A 25814-nucleotide genomic window follows, 5' to 3' on the forward strand; every position below is an offset into this window, starting at 1 on the left:
AAATTTTTATTATCACAGTGGCAAAATGAATGGAACCAATATGTAGACAATAAACTATACTCAAAGGAAATATCGGCAAATGGTCTCCTTGCTACAGAGACAAACGACGAGACGTGGTTGTTCTTGCCCGTCTTAGGATGGGCCATACATATACACTGTATAACGCATTCCTACAGTTGAGTGTAGACTAAAGGTTACACAAAGTGCACTCCGAGTGCACTCTGTTTGGACTTGGAGTGCACTCCGTTTGGACTCCAGGTAAACTTGGAGTGCACTCAGAGTGCACTTACCTGGAGTCCTATCAGGCCCCATTCCTACCTGGGTCCACATGTATCACATGTACCTGTAACCAAGTACATATATACATGATGTTTATAGATAGATGTATACTCTTCTACATTTTGACTCCTTAAACATGTAACAATAAGATATTGCTACTGTTTTATCTTTGTATATATCATCTTATTATTTTGTTGGTTCATTTTTCGTTGGTTAACTAACAGCATCTAATATAATTGATTTTTTTCTATCAGTTCACCCTATATAAAATGAATAGATCTGGCACTTCGTTGAAAAATGTATGATAGCATTCCTTTGATTTGAAGAGTTTTAACAAGCCACGTCAATTAGTAGAAAATTGGCAATAAACAAAATGTATTTGGCAAGTTGTTTGTGGTCTCTCAAAATGTAGGGTTTCATTGTGTACACCCCCCCCCCCCCCCCCCCCCCCCCCCCCACCCCCCCCGCAACATCTAGGTCAATATTTACCTGTATATCAAGGGTGATTACAGGGGTGTGGAGAAAAGACAGACTTACACTGACCCCAATAATGACCCATTCCTCCAAGTTTACCTCGTAAGGTGTGAAGATCTGGTGTGAAGATCTGGACAGGTGTACACACAGTCATCTAACTAGATAAAGACCCCCTTAATTGTTAGATGGAAACTGGTCATCACACCTTACCTTTACCTAGGCTGAGTTTCCTCTGGCATTGCCACCATGTCTGGTATGGTGTCAGGGCTAGAGGAAACTCAGGCTGACCTATACCAAGGTCATATAGAATATAGGTACAGACTTGTGACGGTCGATATCTGACACTTCTGAAATTATATGATTCCTATTACAGTATTATAATATTAAAATAGTTATAAGTCATTAATATAAAAAAAAATATTTGAAAAAAAAAATTTTTTGCACTGGTACTATTATTTTATGTCTTTGATATTATAATGGAAGCATGTATAGAGTATTAGAGGTCAATACGTAAATCAACATAGATTAACATAATTTTCATGTTTGAGTTAAGTAAATACTTATCAAACATTCCATACACCAACTGCAGTGGGCTTTATGCAATTTTTTTTTAAAGATTGAACATTTAACTTTATGATTTTATAATTGGCTGGAACAACCATGGAACATTCATGACCTGTATCTGTTACATAAAATGTATGAGTGACACATACTATGACAGATATTGACTGAATGGGAATTGAAAACGATGTAGTTCCAACAGGTCAGTTTTACAGGTAAATGGTACATAGGTTGCCGTGTCCAACTGCCCTGAGGCAAATTTACCTCAGGCTCTATAATCTTATTTCCTGGATGAGAACAATGTGAACTAATTACTGGTATAAGGCTATAGGTTGGTTTTGGGAAATGGTGAATTTACATTCATTACACCATTTTGAATTACACTGAAATTTTTTTATTTTTTTTATTTTATCCTCTTTCTATATACACTGTATATCATATGATATGGGTAATTCTGACTTTTACATACACTGTATATCATATGATATGGGTGATTCAGTCTTACATACACTGTATATCATGATATGGGTGATTCAGTCTTACATACACTGTATATCATATGATATGGGTGATTCTGACTTTTACATACACTGTATACCATATGATATGGGTGATTCTGACTTTTACATACACTGTATATCATGATATGGGTGATTATGACTTTTACATACATTGCATACCATATGATATGGGTGATTCTGACTTTAACATACACTGTATATCATGATATGGGTGATTCCGTCTTACATACACTGTATACCATATGATATGGGTAATTCCGACTTTTACATACATTGTATATCATGATATGGGTGATTCCGTCTTACATACACTGTATACCATATGATATGGGTAATTCCGACTTTTACATACATTGTATATCATGATATGGGTGATTCCGTCTTACATACACTGTATACCATATGATATGGATGATTCTGTCTTTTACATACATTGTATATCATATGATATGGGTGATTCTGACTTTTACATACATTGTATATCATATGATATGGGTGATTCCATCTTTTACATACATTGTATATCATATGATATGGGTGATTCTGACTTTTACATACACTGTATACCATCTGATATGGGTGATTCTGACTTTTATATACACTGTATATCATATGATATGGGTGATTCCGTCTTACATACATTGTATACCATATGATATGGGTAATTCCGACTTTTACATACACTGTATACCTTATATGGGTGATTCCGACTTTTACATACACTGTATATCATATGATATGGGTAATTCTGACTTTTACATACATTGTATACCATATAATACGGGTGATTCTGACTTTTACATACATTGCATATCATATGATATGGGTGATTCCGTCTTTTACATACACTGTATACCATATGATATGGGTGATTCTGTCTTACATACATTGTATACCATATGATATGGGTGATTCCGTCTAACATACACTGTATATCATATGATATGGGTGATTCCGACTTTTACATACACTGTATGCCATATAATACGGGTGATTCCGACTTACATACATTGTATAGCTTACTTCTATATCCCTTACATTGTATAGCTTACTTTTATATCCCTTAGAATGTATAGCTCACTTCTATATCGCTTACAATGTATAGCTCACTTCTATATCCCTTACATTGTATAGCTCACTTCTATATCCCTTACATTGTATACATGTAGCTCACTTCTATATCGCTTACATTGTATAGCTCACTTCTATATCGCTTACATTGTATAGCTCACTTCTATATCGCTTACATTGTATAGCTCACTTCTATATCGCTTACATTGTATAGCTCACTTCTATATCGCTTACATTGTATAGCTCACTTCTATATCCCTTACATTGTATAGCTCACTTCTATATGCCTTACATTGTATAGCTCACTTCTATATGCCTTACATTGTATAGCTCACTTCTATATCCCTTACATTGTATAGCTCACTTCTATATCCCTTACGTTGTATAGCTCACTTCTATATGCCTTACATTGTATAGCTCACTTCTATATCCCTTACATTGTATAGCTCACTTCTATATCCCTTACATTGTATGTATAGCTCACTTCTATATCCCTTACATTGTATAGCTCACTTCTATATCCCTTACATTGTATAGCTCACTTCTATATCCCTTACATTGTATAGCTCACTTCTATATCGCTTACATTGTATAGCTCACTTCTATATCGCTTACATTGTATAGCTCACTTCTATATCCCTTACATTGTATAGCTCACTTCTATATCGCTTACATTGTATAGCTCACTTCTATATCGCTTACATTGTATAGCTCACTTCTATATCCCTTACATTGTATAGCTCACTTCTATATCCCTTACATTGTATAGCTCACTTCTATATCCCTTACATTGTATAGCTCACTTCTATATCGCTTACATTGTATAGCTCACTTCTATATGACTTACAATGTATAGCTCACTTCTATATCGCTTACATTGTATAGCTCACTTCTATATCGCTTACATTGCATAGCTCACTTCTATATCGCTTACATTGTATAGCTCACTTCTATATCCCTTACATTGTATACATGTAGCTCACTTCTATATCGCTTACATTGTATAGCTCACTTCTATATGACTTACATTGTATAGCTCACTTCTATATCCCTTACATTGTATAGCTCACTTCTATATCGCTTACATTGTATAGCTCACTTCTATATCCCTTACATTGTATAGCTCACTTCTATATCGCTTACATTGTATAGCTTACTTCTATATCGCTTACATTGTATAGCTTACTTCTATATCCCTTACATTGTATAGCTCACTTCTATATCCCTTACATTGTATAGCTCACTTCTATATCCCTTACATTGTATAGCTCACTTCTATATCGCTTACATTGTATAGCTCACTTCTATATGACTTACAATGTATAGCTTACTTCTATATCGCTTACATTGTATAGCTTACTTCTATATCCCTTACATTGTATAGCTCACTTCTATATCCCTTACATTGTATAGCTCACTTCTATATCCCTTACATTGTATAGCTCACTTCTATATCGCTTACATTGTATAGCTTACTTCTATATCGCTTACATTGTATAGCTTACTTCTATATCCCTTACATTGTATAGCTCACTTCTATATCCCTTACATTGTATAGCTCACCTCAAAATATTATGTGATAGGAAAATAGAAAAACTTGAAAATATCATCAACACAAATAAGAAAATAAGTAATTTGACATTGGAAGGAAAAACTCTGATAATTAAGTCTTCGCTATGTTCTCAGCTAACTTATGAACTGGCACGAAATTCCATACCTGAAGAATATAAGCAAAGAATAAACAGATTGATATATGAATTCCTTTGGGGATGTAAAATAAATAAGGTGGCTAGAGAAACGGTCTACTTAGAAAAGAGCCAAGGTGGATTAAATATGACTGATCTAGACACTATAATTAAAATAAATAGGATTAAACTCATATACAAAATAATACATAGTGAAACGCAGACCTGGAACATCTCGGAAAGCACTTCCTCCAAAGTTAAGACAAATCTTATAACACAAATTATTTCTTGTGCAGATGCAGTAATACAAATACCGGTAATCTGGAGTTAAATAAACTTCCAGCAATTTATCAAGAGGGAATATTACATTGGCAAAAACTTTTGAATGACAAACATATAAGTAGTGTAGATGATGTCCTTATTGAAAGCTTATTTAGAAATCATAAATTGTTATTCAAGAATAGTCCCCTATTCTACAAAAATTGGGCACAAAGTGGTTTAACAAAGATAAGACATATCTGGAACACAGAAGAAAATGATTTCATTTCATCAGAACAATTATTAGAAAGGTTGAAAGTTAAAAACAATTGGATATTAGAATTCTCAAAACTAAGGAAGGCCATCCCTTCAGGATGGATTAACATTGTAATAAAGTGTTCCAAATATCAGACGATCTAGTGATCAAGTATAGAAATACTCTTGTGATACTGAGCAAAGACTTTAATAAATCAATTAAGGCTATATTATATCAAACAAGTAAAGAAATAAAATCAATACAGAAATGGAATGATATTTTATATTTTTAATATAACATATACATTGTATATAAATCTATCAGAAAAAGAAAGAATTTTTGGAATATCAAAATATAATGTTAATATAAACTATGTAACCTAATTATAATTCATTCAAAATGGCTAATATGGAAGGCAAGAAATCTTAAGAAATTTGAAAAAGAAGAACAAAATCCAATGTTACTTGTCAATAATATAAAAAAAACAACTAAAAACTAAAGTAGATGATATACTTCTATCGGTAAATTCAAACAAACTTAATCTTACACTTAAGGACTTACTGGAATCCATGAAAGTACATTTAACATAATTAAGATACTATTATGAAACAGGTTGAAAATTTGTTGGGTCAAGTATGAATATTAATATATCTAATGAAAGGCTTCATGGAATGGTAATTTCAGTGAGTGTTGAATTTTTAAATTAACAAGTGGGCAGTGATGAAAGCACTGGCTGTAAATTAAGATGTAGATCTGAATATGTGATGGGTATGAAATATTAAATTAAGTGTGAGTACTAAATGTATGCTAAAATGTTAATGTGAAATTTAAGTTTAATTTGCGGAGTGTGTGCTGGGTGTTGGGTGTTAAATGAAACTGATTAGTGTGGGTGCTGAGTGTGTGCTGGGAGTAAACGAGAATGTAAGGCAATCTAGATTTGGTTTTGTTTAGATTGAGGTCAGTCAGGAGGATGTTGATTGGAGAATATCTGGTATGGGTGCTGAATGTCAATCTAAGAAGTTTTTAATTTTGGTTACTGAATATGGGCTGAATGTTGGGTGCTGAACTTAATGTGTATTGACAGTTAATCAAAATATGATTTATATGTAAGAGATATCTATAATCTGTGATGTAACTATACTGAATAAAAGCATTTAGAAAGAAAATGATGTAAAATGAGATGGACTTATGAATTCGGACAACAGCAGCCATTTTGATTTTGATATAATGATATACATGGGAATATAAATTGGGGGATATTCTCACATTTAAAGTGGTTTTAAACACAGCAAAATAAAATTCATAATACATGTATGTTAAAAGTCATCCACAGAAGACATGAACATCTAGGTAACAGAGGAAAAGGTCAGAAAAGGTCAAATAAGACAGGGTAGTGGAGCCAGCATCATTGTAGATTGTTGGTGGATGGATGGGTCCTTTTGTGGCAAAAGGTCAAATAGGTGTAGAATCAATAAAGATAAAGATAGTGAAGCTAGGAAACTTTTTGAGATATCCAGATTTTATATGTTGGAATCAGCTCCGGGATAAATATATTACGGTAAACCTCCGATTAATTCGAACACGCGGATAGTTCGAACACACTTTTTTTTCTAGAAAAACGGTAATTTTTTAGCTAGTAATAGTTCGAACTCTGGCTGTTTATATCAGATACCATTTCGGATAGTTCGAACTTGTCAAATGAAGAACGTAAAGTAAGAAGCTCGCGACGACCCGGCCCCGATGACCGGGCGAAAAAAATGCCAAGATTTAAATTTGATCAACAAGCACATTTAGTTTATTAGATTGTATGCGTGATCATTAGAATGCGTCTGTGATTTAATATATGCCACATATTTTAGCGTTAATTCAGTTTTTGTTACATTGCAAAACACACCACGCACGAGACAGCTGATTGCAAATTTAGGCCCCGACAATGTATAAGTAACATGCGATATTTGTATTCGCGCTGTGTATGGCAAACTAAGAAATCGCCCGTGTATTTTCACCCTACTGGCTATGTTTGTACAGTAATTATAGTCTGTTCTGGTGAAGTCACTTTTGTTACCTGTGTTTTACCTGTGTATGTTACCTGTAATTTTCATTGAATTTCTCATCAAAATCAAATGTCAATATTCAATGAATATACTGCACAAAAATACAATATCTTGGAATTAACTATGCACATGATAATTGTCAATACTTATTTAAACAATTTAATAATGATCAAATTATTAAATATTAATAATTAACAAATTAGTATTTATAAATGATTCGTTGAAATTGATATTTATTGATAATTCATTGAAATTAATATTTATTAATAATTCAATGAAATTGATATCATAAAATACCTTTTGATAATTCTATCAATTTCATCAAACTAAAAATTATATCAAATACTTTGCTTTTTTCCTTAATACAAGTTATAATCAAAATGTTCTTTTTTCTCATTTGAACGCCTCTCTGATACCTGATATCTGATAACTGAAGATAATGATGTTGTTATGTAAAAACCGCTCACTTTACTGAGATCAGTAAAAATGATGAGCTGTGTTAATGTAACCCAGGCTACGGATGGCGTGACACTTGGATATTAAAACCGAAGCTACATGTACATGTATGTATCTATATCAACTTCAAAATTATCATCAGGACTTATCATTCCACTGTTTGTACTCATACCGTTATTACCATCTTTGGCTAATACTCAGTTAGACTTTAACTTTATTAGGAATAGGTTATGAGACAGATGTACACCATCAACATCGGGACAGACTCTTCACCGTCTTCCCGGGGACCAACATCAAGGGATGCTTTTCCATTTCACCCCATGCAACGACGACACTATAGGAGACTGGTTCGCCGCGCAGCTGTATTGCCACTTGTACCACTACACCAAGTAGAAGACGTAAGAGGACATCCAGGAAGCTGACCTACACATTGACGTTACGCCATTCACAGACTACGTTGTTGACCAGTGGATAGAGGGAGACAGTTGGGAACCACTACGACAACGACGGACCTGAAGGACGACCAACCACTTAGAAGCCTGGCACGGGAAACTCAAAAAGATTGTACACCATACACATCCTAACATCTTCACAATTATACGGACATTCAAGGACATACAGCCAGGCTACTAATGAGATAACTAGACTTCAACGTTGCGCTGGACCCCGACCCAGGAAATACAGAAACATTGACACTCGCCTTGTCCTTCAGAAACAGAGACTGGAGAACCATATAATATCCTACATCGACGCAGCCTCCGAATTTCTTCACTTAGGTTGTACTGATGTAACATTTTGGACAAGGTTGTACTGATGTAACATGGACAAGGTTGTACTGATGTAACATGGACAAGGTTGTACTGATGTAACATGGACAAGGTTGTACTGATGTAACATGGACAAGGTTGTACTGATGTAACATGGACAAGGTTGTACTGATGTAACATGGACAAGGTTGTACTGATGTAACATGGACAGGGTTGTACTGATGTAACACGGACAAGGTTGTACTGATGTAACATGGACAGTGCTTTATCCTATTTGTATTTTACTACACTGTGATAATAAAGATCTGTAGATTTGTTCCAACTGTGTACATGTATACATGTATTTGCATGCCTGTTACAGTTTTCTGTGTATATTCATTGATTTCAATTTTGTGCGTTGTATAACATTATATGATATAAACATAAATTAAGATTCTAAAAGTCCTATCAAAATATGTGATATTATATTAACACGTAATATTCTATGATTATAATACTGATATTTCAAACTGTGTATCTTTAAATTAGCATACATATACATTTCTAGTGCTCTATATAATTAAGATTATAATGATGTTATTCCTATCAAAATGTGTAAATTTACATTAACGTGTTTAATTGTAGTTCTCAATTTATAATAAAGATTCTGATAATGTTGTTTTCAAATTATGAAAAGATATATTAACTTGCAGAATTTTAATGTTCTTCCTTTTTGTATAACTTATCAATATCAATGTGATTAATACTATATTATAGAATTTTTCAAATTGATATGCTTGTGTTTTGGTTTTCTTTAGTTGTCAAATGATTTCTACAGGTAAAATATCTTGGTAAATACAGAACAGACTATAATTACCCTCCCTTTGATGTCTCTGCCTATTGTTCTAAATATGTAGGCGTTCAGGGAACACACCATTTTCACATATAACTAGTGTTAACTTAGCATTATGATTATTTAATTGTGACTGGACATCTCTTAAGTGGCTGATTCCCTGAACGCCTACATTTTGAAATAACACCCTACTGGCTATGTTTGTACAGTAATTATAGTCTGTTCTGGTGAAGTCACTTTTGTTACCTGTGTTTTACCTGTGTATGTTACCTGTAATTTTCATTGAATTTCTCATCAAAATCAAATGTCAATATTCAATGAATATACTGCACAAAAATACAATATATTGGAATTAACTATGCACATGATAATTGTCAATACTTATTTAAACAATTTAATAATGATCAAATTATTAAATATCAATAATTAACAAATTAGTATTTATAAATGATTCGTTGAAATTGATATTTATTGATAATTCATTGAAATTAATATTTATTAATAATTCAATGAAATTGATATCATAAAATACCTTTTGATAATTCTATCAATTTCATCAAACTAAAAATTATATCAAATACTTTTCTTTTTTCCTTAATACAAGTTATAATCAAAATGTTCTTTTTTCTCATTTGAACGCCTCTCTGATACCTGATATATGATAACTGAAGATAATGATGTTGTTAAGTAAAAACCGCTCACTTTACTGAGATCAGTAAAAATGATGAGCTGTGTTAATGTAACCCAGGCTACGGATGGCGTGACACTTGGATATTAAAACCGAAGCTACATGTACATGTATGTATCTATATCAACTTCAAAATTATCATCAGGACTTATCATTCCACTGTTTGTACTCATACCGTTATTACCATCTTTGGCTAATACTCAGTTAGACTTTAACTTTATTAGGAATAGGTTATGAGACAGATGTACACCATCAACATCGGGACAGACTCTTCACCGCCTTCCCGGGGACCAACATCAAGGGATGCTTTTCCATTTCACCCCATGCAACGACGACACTATAGGAGACTGGTTCGCCGCGCAGCTGTATTGCCACTTGTACCACTACACCAAGTAGAAGACGTAAGAGGACATCCAGGAAGCTGACCTACACATTGACGTTACGCCATTCACAGACTACGTTGTTGACCAGTGGATAGAGGTGGAAACAGTTGGGAACCACTACGACCACGACGGACCTGAAGGACGACCAACCACTTAAAAGCCTGGCACGGGAAACTCAAAAAGATTGTACACCATACACATCCTAACATCTTCACAATTATACGGACATTCAAGGACATACAGCCAGGCTACTAATGAGATAACTAGACTTCAACGTTGCGCTGGACCCCGACCCAGGAAATACAGAAACATTGACACTCGCCTTGTCCTTCAGAAACAGAGACTGGAGAACCATATAATATCCTACACCGACGCAGCCTCCGAATTTCTTCACTTAGGTTGTACTGATGTAACATTTTGGACAAGGTTGTACTGATGTAACATGGACAAGGTTGTACTGATGTAACATGGACAAGGTTGTACTGATGTAACATGGACAAGGTTGTACTGATGTAACATGGACAGTGCTTTATCGTATTTGTATTGTACTACACTGTGATAATAAATTTGTAGATTTGTTCCAACTGTGTACATGTATACATGTATTTGCATGCCTGTTACAGTTTTCTGTGTATATTCATTGATTTCAATTTTGTCCGTTGTATAACATTATATTATATAAACATAATGTAAGATTCTAATAGTCCTACCAAAATATGTGATATTATATTAACATGTAATATTCTATGATTATAATAGTGATATTTCAAACTGTGTATCTTTAAATTAGCATACATGTACATTTCTAGTGCTCTATATAATTAAGATTCTAATGATGTTATTCCTATCAAAATGTGTAAATTTACATTAACGTGTATTGCCAAGGTATTACATGAAAACCTGGGACCTCACGCTAGGTAAGCAGGCCACGCGAGGTGTCGCTTGCGGCAAAGTTGAAAGGATCGGCTGCCCGATCGTGCTGAGTGACGTGAAAAGCATTCATATCTAGTCAAAACAATCCACAGGTGTCCCAATTATTGATGGATAATTATGCAGGTATCAACTACGTTTGGTAGATAATACGACTGGACATATTTAAAAGCAGACATGTTGATGTTCTGGCCTAATTTTACCAACATATAACGCCTATTTTTACAGTAGTGCTTTCGTAAACGCAACAGGTTATGTAGACTGCTTTTGACGTATTTAAGAGACCATTTATTACAATAATATAGCGATAGTTTCTCATTCAGATAAAAAAAATATAACCATGCAAATGTTTAACTTTTGTGTCACAAATGAAACGTGTACTGTAATGTTTTGGGGCCTACTGACAGTACTGTAGCTACGCATTGCCCGAGCGGCTTCGCGCAATAACCATCATCAGTTATCGCGAAACGAAGAACGTTAACGATCAATTAATATTGAATTAAATGAAATACTATCATTTTACTTACTTGTAAATGTGCCATTGTTCAGGCCGCCGTTATTACGTATCAAATTTACGATGGATGTGTTTGTGTCTAATGATTTTACTCTGCCGAGATTTTCGCCGATATTGACTCGAATAGTTCGAACTCACGCTTATTTTCTGAAGCATAATTTCGAATAATTCGAACAGGTTCGTCAATATTTATTTAATTTTGTTCGAACTAACCGGAGGTTTACCGTAATGATTTTTTTTCCAGTGAGATTTTACATGTTGGAATCAACTCCGACATAAATGTTAATGACTTTTTCCAGGAAGAGGAAGCCATATGAGTTACCTAAAGATCCAAGTACTGGTGAGGTGGATTTCATCGAGTGTGATTCCCCTGTAGATCTCATACATACCATACTGACTAGATCACCAGCTAAGATGCTTTCTGTAGACAAAATCTGTGCTGTAAGTTGCTAGCATTAAAGTTTATTAAGATACTTTGAAAGTTAAAATTTTACATCACCTTTTAAAGCTGTTTCAAGAAATGCTATAATTTGTAGTCTGACTTTATTATTGGTATCCTGAGTTAGGCCTTATAAGGGCACCTGCCCCGTAAGATCTGCTAATGCCATTTACTTTACAAATGGTACTTCCTAATTTTACTTTGATAATACTTTAGTGACATCACCATTATAACATATTTCATTACATATGTAGGGACGGTCACCAAATTTCAAAACTGATGTCATGTCGCAAGGTTGTATCAAGTATCTTCCATCAATTTTTGCTCCTCATTATAGGTAGATTAATTAGTATCAAAAGCACCTGAAATTAACTTGGACAATCTACATGAACCCTTATCCTGCTAACTTTTCTTTTTCAAAAATCTATTAAAAGGCAGAGTTGTGTAGGCAGTAAACAACTAACTGTGTACACTTATTGAACTGATATTTAAGGACATATTTACGTATACTTATATAATTAATTTCAGAGTATTTAAATTGAATTATTTGTCTCCGACAAGAAGGTTAACATTTCTGTTCAAGTAACAATGCATATCTAACAAAGGTAAAAATGCAAATATGACCTAATAAAACAAAAACTCTGTACTTGATGGATATTTTTTTTATTGTTACAGGAAATCACAAAAGAAACAGGTGTATCATGGAACAAAAGGTTCAAGCGACACTATAGATCTATACATAAGGTCAGAGGCCTCTTCTATTTTATTTGTAAATAAAATGGTAGACATTCAAATCCAATAATATGCAAGATTTGCCTAGACATGTACCATAATAGAGATGTAACAATGGAATTTTGATTTTAAATTCAAATATTATATGACATTTTTTAACCTGAATTTCTTTGATCACAATGTTGAAGATTTGGTCAGACATTTGTGTTATTGCCAATAAAATACCAAAATAATGTATGTTTTTTTGTTTTGTGTCATGATGAGCTTCTAGACTGATTTTCACCAGACATATTTTTGCAAACATTCAATGAAAATGAAAAACAAAGAAAAATAGAATGGAATCGCCTTATTGATGTTATTGTAATGTCTTGGTGTGATTGTTTCAGTTCCTTGAGAAGCACAGTGAAGAATTCGTTGTAGATACTGCTTCACATCTGGTGTCTCTAAGGGAGATAACTTCTGTCCAGTAGGAGGGATAAGCCGGCGGATGTCAGACAGCCATTACAGATCTGTCTCCAGAGGAATCAGTTCCCGACAATAAAAGGTGGGAGGTCCGAGGAAATATTAGTGGATTTTTAGGTCATCTGACTTAAAGTGGTCAGGACGACCTATAGCCATCATGCATTGTCCGTCGTTGTGTGGCTGTAAACTGTCCATACTCCAAACTTGTCAAGTTCTACCAGTGGGATTCAGCACTAACTTATCTGAAATAATCCTGAGTTGGTCCTGACCAAGTGTTTTCATTTTTAGCTCACCTGCCCAAAGGGCAAGTGAGCTTATGCTGTGGTGCGGCGTCCGTCCGGCTTCAACTTTTTCATTTAAACAACTTCTTCTCAATAACCAAGAGGCCCAGGGACTTGATATTGGGCCTGTAGCATGCTGGAGTGAAGGGCTACCAAGTTTGTTAAAATAAATGACCTTGACCTGCATTCAAGGTCACATGGGTCAAATAGGCTATAATCTTCAAATGACTTTTTCTCAATAACCAAGAGGCCTAGGGACTTGATATTGGGCCTGTAGCATGCTGGGGTGAAGGGCTACCAAGTTTGTTCAAATAAATGACCTTGACCTTCATTCAAGGTCACATGGGCTAAATAGGCTATAATTTTCAAACGACTTCTTCTCAATAACCAAGAGGCCCAGGGACTTGATATTGGGCCTGTAGCATGCTGGGGTGAAGGGCTACCAAGTTTGTTCAAATAAATGACCTTGACCTTCATTCAAGGTCACATGGGCTAAATAGGCTATAATCTTCAAACGACTTCGTCTCAATAACCAAGAGGCCCAGGGACTTGATATTGGGCATGTAGCATGCTGGGGTGAAGGGCTACCAAGTTTGTTCAAATGAATGACCTTGACCTTCATTCAAGGTCACAGGGGTGAAATATTTTAAAATCTTGTGATAGCCAAGGGTCATCAAAACCTGATGTTAGGCCAAAAGTATGCTGGAATGAAGGACTAGAAAATTTATTGACATCAATAAACCTAGCTTACTCTGATATTTGAATAAAGTGGTTATCAGCATAGTATCTGTAGAAATGACCTCAATCAACTGCAAATTTGCTGTAGAGACAGGTGAGCGATACAGGCCCATTGGGCCTCTTGTTTAGTCTAGTCTTACAAAACAAATCTTTCTGTACAATCAAGGTTACTTGAAGCTTGAAAATTAAAACTATATATCAATTTTCCTCAATCATAAATTTAAAGGATACTTTGCCTTAGTAAAATTTCTTTAAATTAAAATATTCTCCTATGGTCAATTTAGACAGCTCCAGTCAATATAAAATTAGACTACCTATAGCGCATAGAGGAATCCTGAACTGAAGGCTCACTGGATTTGTACGGAATACCCCTTTAAATTTTAAACCAATATCGATTGTTGAAAGTTTCATGACTTTCAAGGAAATGGTAAAATGTTAACTTCATGAAAAGTAGCAACATACACCAAATGTACACATCCTATAACATGTATAAAATGTTTATTTCCTCACAAAGTAAACAATGTCTTCTATAACAATATTTCACACATGCTCCTTACAGTAAAACATATTGACTTGAAATGCAGACACTGGCTATTTTCATGTGACCAAGTTAAAACAGTTCATGTAGTATAGAACCGATTTCCAATAAACTTAACTTACATGTATTTACCTGATATGGGCAAACACATGTAAAAGTCAGCATGCATAGTCTCGGGGAGTTTCGGTCATATTAAAAAACAATGGACTATTTGTTTACTCATTTTGATGCACTGATCTTGTTTTATGTAAAAATTGTGAAAACTATCACTAGTCAGCCTGATAGTTCCAGACAGACTGATCCCTCCATCTGCATGTGGCAAATATTCTGTGGGCCTCAGTCAAGATTTGTACCTGTTATTTGAATCTCGGGTCCAACCGTTTCAACCGACAACACAAAAGCCAATGTATCACCGGCTCTGTTTTACTGTATGAGGCCATGTCAGCACTTCAGCCAAACAGTAGAACACATTGTATCGAGAGATACTGGGTTTATATTTTCACAACATATACACATTAACATGTTAACATCATTCATACAGGCCCATCTCCTTCATACACAATGGTCACAACATCCATGCATATTCACTGTGTCCACCTTCATCTGCAGGACTACTATCACACCAGTAATTAAATGACATTATATTCCATGCATACATATATGTTCATTGTCATAACGATAGTCACATATCTCATACATAGTAATTTAATCATATAAAGGTACACATACAATAGTCAATTGTCTTACATGTACACAAAGTTATACATGTACACAAAAGTCATACATGTACACAAAAGTCATACATGAAGTCATACATGTACACAAAAGTCATATATGTAGTGTGCAATTATCATTTATTACTGTATTCATAACGCATTCAACTGCTCTGGAAAAAAAATGAAAAAAACCCAACAAAAAACAAAAAAAACCACACACATGATATAACTAGCTAAAAAAGAATTCAAGATAAAAATACTCCAGATCAGATATAACATCATGTATATACATCAAGTAGCTGGTCAATAAATACTAGTCATTAAAATATATCAACTATTGAATACGAATATGTACCAAGCATTTATGTAGCACTAATATTCATCCTAAACATATCCAAACATACATCATATGAAAGAGATAGTTCTAAACTTCATTGATTTTCCTGTTGATGAGAAAAGCATATTTAACCTTGCAGACACCTGAACATTGTTTTTAATTGTTTATTGCATTGCTTCTAGTTACAAAACAGGAAATATGTTTCTTTACAAAATTACACCAGCAGTATAAAGCACCATCAGTCGGTTTCTTCCCTCTGTTATACATGTACAATGCATTATGTAGTGGATTTAAGTCATGCTTCTCTGAAACTTGTAAAAAAGTTACAAAGCTATTCAGCTATCTTAATATTACCGCACGCTGCCTAAGTTTGAAGCGGTTCTTATTTCAGGGTAGGAATCAATACAAATGTCATAAACAAAAAAATTGGCAACTAAAGCTTATCTCTCAATCCAAAAGAATAATTAATATTCATAAATTTATGCATATAGTTCTAAAGAGTTTCAAATGAATACAATCACAATGACTGCAAAACTGGGGGGAAATCTAAAATCTCTATCATTATATTTTCCTCTGCTATTCTGAAAGAGTTTGGAGAAACATATACAGTGAATTATTTGATTGATGCTTGATCAGTAAAACATGACATTACCAATAGTTAAAATGTATATCATTTTATCATGACATCATCGGCTGTATAAATTACAGGCAGACAACAGGTAAAACCATTGATTGTTATTGCATATTGGATGAAACATCTCAATCTTAACCCACCAATCTTTTTGAACAACATTTTCTGTAAAAGCAGCTCAAGCTGTTTTCTGTAATCACAATAAATACAAAGGATTTTAAATATTAAACTATTTTCTTACAGAAGATGCAAAAAAAATGGACATACACTTTTTTCATAAATTAATTTTCCAAGGAATTTCATTGTATAGAATATTGCAATGGTTTTGTCCCCCATCTGGCTATCCCCATCCTTGTTCTGTTTGAATTTCGTGAATGATTGCATGTTCCTTAATTGTGAGGTACTTGAGCGAGTCTTGAACTATTTCACTAATGTGAGTACCGTACTCCATGAAGAGGAGGTACTCATGTAGTATGGAAGGCACAGGAAGACTACAGACACTCTCCTTGTTGTAACACCCTGAAGATGCAAACTGTTGCACAACTTTCTTACGACATGCATGTGCCAAGGTCCCACTGGAATCTGTAAGAAAAGATAGCACAGTGGTTTGAAAAAATGAGCATCATATAGATGTACATGTTGGTATCATAACTTGGGATAACTATACCATTTACTGTTTGTGATATACTATACACAAAATCCACACAACTACTATAATGGCAGGAGACAAAGTGGTAAAATATCATAAATGTATTATTCAGAGAATTTATTCATATCCTAGCTATATATACCATGTCAGTAACACACTATTAACTGAACTGCAGAAATACAATCAATTTTCTAGGAAAGTTTCCAAATCTTTGGATCACAATTACCTTCAATCTTATTCAGTAATTTGTCTGCCTTGAACTGCTCTGCCAAAGCACATAGTTTTTCGTCTAGAGACACATTACAAGTGAAACACAACAGTAGCACAAGCAGAGGAAATAGATTGGTCCACTCCACCGAACCCTGCAGCACATGGTGCAGGTCGAATATCAGTTCTTCTGTGACCACATTAAGAGCACTAAAACAGGACTGGGCATTAGCACCGGCCATGAGTAACGGAATCAGATATTTCCCAAACAAATTGCGTCTCGTTTCCATATCTATCACAATCAGCTTTGGTATCATGTCGTTTCTCAATGCCAGGAGAATGGGTAAATTACCTCCGACATGTTCATGATATATGTTTGGGTTAGCACCATACTTCAGGAGAAGCAGAAACAAATCAAAATCTGCTTTCGATAGAGCAGAAATCAAGGGAGGTAATTCCTGTGGATTCTGAATATTGCACGGAAGACCAGCACGGAGAAGGAATTCAATTCCCTGGCTGGGCCAAGTCTCCTCCACCTGACAGAGCACAGAGGCACTGGTATCATACTGTAACACAGTAAACAGTAGGTGTCTGTCCATCTCAAATAAGTCATGATTCAATGGAAGAAATGCCTTCACATTTAATCCTGCAGCAATGAGGATTTCCAGGCAAGTTGTATTTTTCAGCTTTAAACCAAGTATTAACGGGTGCATCATGGTTTCCACTGAATTGAAGAGAACTTCTTGTCTTGTCACTGGTAAGACTAGTTGGAGGCACCTAGTAGAAAAATAAATCATATTGTGTACACATCTCTTTAACCTTGTGACTTCAGTATATGTATCAGTAGAACTTGACTGCAACTTCTAACATCGATTCATTCAAGATAACTCTGCAAGACCTATTTAGGAATTTAGCACATTAATGAAAGTTGGAATGACAAGATGACATTTTACTGTTTATGAATAACAAGTTGCTGTGTAAATATTGAAATACTATGGAAATAAAACAAAACTGAACAGTTTAAGATGGGCAATGACTATTGAAAAATTATCATTTTTGTGGATCTTATCAAATATTTAAATGATTTGAATATAAGGTATCCAAAACAAAAGAGATCACCAAATAAATTTCTATCAATGTTTTAAATTCAGCAGTTAGTATCTAATTATTTTAATGGAACCTCAAGACTCTTCCTAATTCTGACATGTATAAACAGAAAACCTTGGTCTATCCTTGTAGACAGCGAAGTGAGCAGCCACAGCATTGAGGTCGTTGACAGGAATGTTTGGGTCAGCACCGTAACTTAGCAACAGTCGTATGCAGTCTTCATGGCCCTCTTGAGAAGCTATAAGAAGGGGCGTGGCATGGTCATGTGTTGTTTTATTAACAAGATCCATTTGTCCTAGGAAAGTCAAGACAAACAAAAGGGTAAAATATCATGATTATAGGTCTATATTTAGTATTGAAAATGATGTCCTATTCAAAACAGTGTTAATGACATAGCTTGCAAGTCAATTACAATGGTATAACTGTAGCCATATGTACAAGGACAACATCAACTTTGGAAGTTAAAACCAATATAATTGACAAAGATTTACAAACAAACAAAGCATTGTGTTTACCTACAAACTGCCGTATCATCTGTATAGACAATGAATGTGACAGAAAAACATGATATAGAGATAACAGGACAACTAATCAATTGTCTGCATTGATCTGTAGAAGCATTAGCAATGAAAACCAGATTTTGCCGAAAAAAATCACATATTTTAAAAACACAAAACAAGATATCATAGACAGAACCTGTTGGATATAAAACAGGAAGTATACCTCTAAACAAAGGAATGATTCAGAAATGATAAATTAATAATATGTTACCCTTTTCCCTTGCAGTTTGTAAGAGGATTTGGAGACAGTCCTTGTGGCCAAACTGTGAAGCTAGGAATATTGGTGTTATATCAACATCAGCACACATATCAAGTCTGGCCCCGTGTTTGAGGAGATAATCGAGGATGTGGGTGTAACCCCGCTCTGCGGCATTGTGGAGAGGTGTAAAACCTGTGTAATTCTGATAATTTATCCTCACTATAGCTCCTTTCCTCATCAGAAGTCTCACACATTCAAAACTCTCTGCACTTGTCGCTAAAATTCAAATGAAAAAATTGCCAAAGCAATCCACAGACTGTATTACATTTCTTCATAAAAATGTTTCAAATTTTTTTATTTACAACAATGCAGAATTTCTTAATCGTTCCTTAATAGTTCTTCTAAAAAGGAGATAAATTATAATTTTGTTTTGCCTCTTGGTTGGGCCAGAACAATATATATGCTATGAATACATGAGGCTGGGACCCAGTAGAAAACTATTAGCTTGATGTATTTCAGACTTGTGTAGCTTATCTCAGTTTTACTTGAAATGTAGTTACAGATATCTTGGATACAGAAAACTAAACAATATCAATAACTGTTGAATTTGAAAACACAACAGTGACATTACATGATTCTAAATAATGAGCAAATATGAACGCTTCATATTAAGTATGTGTTTCGGTAAATTACAGATATGTAAGGGAACAATGAAGGTTGGGTTTCCTGTCCAGAAAATGATGAGAGTAATTTGTGATTTTTTGTTTAGAGCCAGTCACGATCAGTGAGGTCCACTTTCTCTAATTTTCATATTTTTCCGGTTTGGCACCGAAAAGAATTTTACACCTTCCTTCCATGAATATTTGATGAGGATGCTGTATTGCAGTAGAAATGTGTTAACAACATAACAATGAGACAACAGCTTTTGTCTTCTGATTCTAGCCCTACCCTCTGTCCCCTTACCTCCTATCCCGTGTTGGCACACCACCTACCTCAACAAACGAGAGCTAAATTTCAGGGGTGATAACTCCCATGGAAAGCACAAGTCAAAACTCAGAAATGCTGTTTTGCTTACTGGTAGATATATAAGAACTTACAACAATCATGGAAGGAAACTGGAGTACCCAAAGAAAATCCATGTGGCCATACAGGTGACCAAGATACCTTTCCACATCTGATAAGGGATTATTTATATATAATACTGCTATGATATTCCTTTTTATCTAATGAAAAAACATAGAAAACTTAAACTGAAAAACATTTCAAAGCATCAGCAGAACACATTTTTATCCCCAAATTATAATTCTATGTTGACCCTGTAATGAATATGCACACATTAAACATTTCTACAGATCCACTGTCATTGAAACAATGCTTAGTATTTATATTTTTCTAACAATTAAATCAGTTTAACTTAATAAAATCCATTTATAATTAACATTTATAAATTGCACAAAACATTGAACTACGGTAATTATATACATGTGCTTACCCTCCCACAAAGGTGTGTACCCCTCTTTAGTTTCTGCTGTTGGATCAGCATCACAGTCCAGTAATGTCCGAACACACTCAAAGTGACCACCTCGTGCTGCCAGGATCAGGGCAGTTTCATCCTCAAAAGTCCTCCATTCTGGATCCACCACATCTGGATATCAAATGTTTAAAACTATACTTAGAGACACAGCTACATAACTGATCCTCGTACATGGTCATTTGAAACTGATATCACTTAAAGAATTTTCTTTTAATGTCAGTACATGTATATTTTTCTTTAAATGTCAGTATAATGTGTTTTGGTGGCCATGGGGTGTCCTGCTGGTGTCTTCAGCATTATGCTTCAGTGAGGTAGCACTATAAAGTAAGCATCAGTTCTGTGCTATCATACCTTCACAAGGAGATAAATTCTAACATATTGCAGCCAAAACACACACATTCACAACATACATGCATACATCTTTCACACAGGGGAGGCCTTCCTTAATGGTTGATTGGATGTTAAACAATACTACAACAAACCAAACTTTCAATATGTAGCAATATGATAAATAATTATAATAATTAATTGCTGTAATTGCCTTGAGGAAGGTCTGTGGCACAAAAGCTTGGCAGAAGAGTGGCCTAGTTATTATATTTAATAATTTTATTTCCCCTGAGGGCATATCAAATATCGTAAGTCTTGTAAAAGGGCATATATTAGGTTGAACACTAGTGGCTATTTAAGTTGATCCAGATATCCAGTAAGCAAACTATTAGACCATTATTTAGCTTAAGAAAATCTATAAAATCACAGGATCCAGAACTATATTGTGTACACACCTTGGCGTAGCAGGAACTCGAGACAGCCCGAGTGACCATGGAAGGCAGCTTCATGGATTGGTGTCCAGCCCCGGTTGTCTCTCACATCAACTGGTTTCCCTGTAAATTAACATATAGTTACAGTACTAGGGGAGATCTAGATAAACCTGTAAATTAACACAGAGTTATATAATTACAGTACTAGGGGAGATAAACCTGTCATATCAGTCTGTAAATTAACATATAGTTACAGTACTAGGGGAGATCTAGATAAACCTGTAAATTAACATATAGTTATATAATTACAGGACTAGGGGAGATAAATCTGTCATATCAGTCTGTTGATTAACATATAGTTATATAATTACAGGACAAGGGGAGATAAATCTGTCATATCAGTCTGTAAATTAACATATAGTTATATAATTACAGGACTAGGGGAGATAAATCTGTCATATCAGTCTGTAAATTAACATATAGTTATATAATTACAGGACTAGGGGAGATAAATCTGTCATATCAGTCTGTAAATTAACATATAGTTACAGTACTAGAAGAGATAAACCTGTCATATTTTTATGAGAGCTACTTCTATCTCCCAAAATGAGGGTAATTATCCATTAAACTAACACTTAGTAGTGTAAATTGTTGATATAAGTGACACTACCAGAAAGTAGAAGCTTGCACACTTAAAGGTTTTGTATCTTCATTTTTTTATCACACCATTTCAATGTTATAATTTTTATTGATAAACAGTTAATATTTATTTTTCTTTGCAATCAATTATGTTTAAATAACGTGATTGGCAAGAAGTCATAGTGAAGAGTAAAATGACATAGAACTTCCATGCTCTCTTTAGTGAAAATGAAAGTAGAACTTACACTTCCGGTTTAAAAAACATAATTGATCATCAGGAATTGGTTGCCCTTCCAATTCAATATCGACTATAACTGATAATCTGGACAACACTATGGTAAGTTTAGGTACCATTTTCCAAGTCATAGTCCAATGTAACCGCCTGTAAAGTTACTTAGCATAACAGAACTCTGGTACCAAAATTGCAGTAACAACATGAAAATAACATTTTATTGCTATAAATTACATGGAGTTTGTTAATCTTACTTTACAGTTTCAGTGATTATGCAGTGCTGAAATGTTTTTTTGTTTTGCAGTTACATGGTTTTGACTCCCAAACGACGATATATAAACCTCCTGTCATTCATCTTTCAGGTATTTCTTGTCACTGGTGTTATTGAAAATTTCTTTATGCAATAAATCTGATCAACATAAATGTTTAGTCCAACTTCTGAATACCTACCATGCCACACTAGATCCTGGACACACCCCAGGTCTCCCATGCGGGCAGCCATACCCACTGAGGAACAAGTGTCTGTATAAGATTCTGTAAAGTCCATGATTATTCTTCCCTGAAAGTTGTCAATAATATGAATGAAGGCAAAGCCTTAGAAGAGCGCAGCTATAATCACCTGACTTACCGTTAATCAAGAAGGAAACACAGGGACCTGAGAATAACAGTCTAAGAACATGTACCACATTTATATTCATATATATATATATATATATTTTTTTTATTGGGGGGGGGGGGGGGGGGGGTGTTAATTTATTTAAAATAATAACACAACGCGTCTGCAAAATATGCTATGTACAAGCTAGGCCAATATTAGGTCCTAAACCAATACATATACTATGATAGACTGTTAATTATACATCCCCGATGAAAAAAAACTAAACAAAACAAATAAACAACAATAAAAATATATCGTATTACTATGTACACTTATTTACAATTAAAACCTGCCCCGAACACACATTAACCGAGGTTTTATCCCCAACGAAGCCTCTCATTAGCAAGTAGTGTGTTTCCACCGGGATCGAACCCGCGATCCCCGGTTTTGATGGTCAGCCGCTTTATAGACTGAGCAAAAGGGCTAGAAGGCAATCGTATCAATATAAACTGTTTACAATTAAAACTTGCAACTCATATGTTATGGGTTTGGGTTTTGTTTTTGTTTTGTTTTTGAAGCACGGACATATGTAAGTATGTATATCTAAGTCCGTGGTAGAAGTAACAAGAAGCAAAATCACTCACTTAGACTATTATTTGAGATACATATGTGCATCGAGGTTTTTAATCTGAAGTGAGTGCGTATTGGACAAGTTGTGAAATAAGGCTTCAGTTTCCACACAAAGAAACCAATTACAAAGTCTGTTTTCTCCTGGGAATTTTGGTATACTTAACGTCCTCAATGTATTCTAAGACAATGCGAACTATAACGTGGAAGTTTGTAATAGAACATCACATAGATTTTGGAAAGTTAGACTATAATACAAACAGAATGGAATCTCCTCATTCAAAGATATTTTTATACACACTGCACAATGATAACTTGTACTATATTTTTCACGATACCTTGTTAATCATACTACATATAAAACGTTTCTAGTAATTTAAGGTCGGGGTCTAAAGAGGTCGACACAGTAAATTTTTTTTTAATTATGAAGTTTTATTAATAAAATAAAAGTTTTGATTTTTTTATAGGATAAGTAAAATGGAACAGCTACTGCAGTTAATACAGTCTATGTCCACTTTGAAAATACAGAAGATATTGAATTGTTTCCCTTAAATTATCACATATTTCACAGACATCTGGAAGACGAAACTCTTAAATATATGCGCTGAGAAAGCGCGGGAATCAGTGGCAAAATCTTTGACGTTGAATTTTGATGACGTCACGCTTGACGACAATACAGCACCATTTTGAATGGGGTGTTCAAGTCAGTAATATTTCAGGGTTTTCGGTTGTAACATGGAAAGTTGTGCTAACAATGCTGTTATCTAAAGATAATACAATTAAAAACTGTTCTATGTAACGCACATATGCAGCAAAATAACCTCTTATTCTACTCTCGCATCCAATTTGATCAGCACCGAAATAGGGAGGGTTCCGATTTAGGTAACCAACGAAATATCTCAAGCCAATTAAATTCGCAAAATACATTGGTAATTTTTAATTGAATCAGACCTTTGACATGGGTTGTGTAGATATTTCAAGAATTAAGTAATTTGAACTAACTTTCAGTTATTTGTTTCGACGAGAGAGAAGTTAGTCAGATCTCGTCGTGTAGGGAATGAGATTTCAAACATGGCTGCCTCTACTGGAGGCGCGCGACTTTTCCCACGGGACACGATTTCAAAGTTGAAGGGGATATATAGAATTGATTGGAAATATAGCTTATACACGTGTTGTCTTAAAGAGAGCTTCGCTCTCGCGCCCTTTGGGTGCGATGAGCTGCGCTCTTATTAATGAAACACTTCTGTGAACAAATTCCATCTCAGTGATCATATTAATACATATATAATTAGCTGGCTAACTGATATCAGGGGTAACAAGCATACATTGTGTTTTTCATACAGGTAAAAATGATATTGGGTGAGCTGTGCAATGTGGACAAGTGTTCTAAACTTACTAAAAAATGTTGCTGTATGGTGGCCAAACAGCTACATTAAAATTTCATTCAGTTACATTGGTTAATTCACTTTTCTAGAGTTTGCAGGTCCAGGGTTTGATACCATTATAATTTCTCTCGGGCGATTTAATTTCTCTCCTGTCAAATCAGTGAGTCTTGATATCTTGGATTTCCTGTTACTCCTTCTGCACGAGACACTTGTGTTTACGGTATGATGTTTTATACATAGGTACCTAGCCTGTACTAGAAAGCTTCCTACTTGACCCTGGCAGGACAAGTAACGAACCAAGTCCCACGGTACTTTCATTTCTCCAAACTGTGATTTGGTGGTTAAATTATGACGCTTAGGGCCTAATGCATGTATGATTCATACTATGTATAATCTGATATTGTATAAGAAATACTGAAAAAATATGGGGGCATGAACGCCAGCAACTTTCATTGAGCAAACACTTTCTCAAAATATGAGCCTTAATACTTACAGAATGTATTTTGGAATGAAATGAATTGTTGGGGCTTTGCTGTTTATCCATTTTAAAAATAGCCTATGGTTGGTAACTTGCAAATGGTAATCATCGTCGATTTTCTGCATAGTTTGCACAATCTAGGTCTATCCTTGTTCTCTACGAGCATGGTTTATTATTGTGTTTCGGGTGCCAATGATAGACCTCTGATTGGTCAAAAATAAAATATCCCGGTTTCTCC

General features: G+C 34.6%; 1 protein-coding gene across 1 annotated transcript; it reads right to left on the minus strand.

The window, feature by feature from the left end:
• Positions 1-14851: 14851 nt before the first annotated feature.
• On the minus strand, positions 14852-25750 carry LOC117322888 (ankyrin repeat and SOCS box protein 3-like). Its single transcript, XM_033877827.1, has 8 exons — positions 25592-25750; positions 22939-23047; positions 21642-21740; positions 20818-20970; positions 19338-19601; positions 18681-18861; positions 17479-18236; positions 14852-17185 (listed from the first exon to the last, which is right to left on the minus strand). Exons 1-8 carry the CDS (start codon positions 25640-25642, stop codon positions 16944-16946), a joined length of 1857 nt encoding a protein of 618 aa, XP_033733718.1. The 5' UTR covers positions 25643-25750; the 3' UTR covers positions 14852-16943.
• Positions 25751-25814: the final 64 nt, after the last annotated feature.

Source organism: Pecten maximus, chromosome 3 (genome assembly GCF_902652985.1).
Source record: "Pecten maximus chromosome 3, xPecMax1.1, whole genome shotgun sequence".
In the NCBI taxonomy this organism is placed as follows: domain Eukaryota; kingdom Metazoa; phylum Mollusca; class Bivalvia; order Pectinida; family Pectinidae; genus Pecten; species Pecten maximus.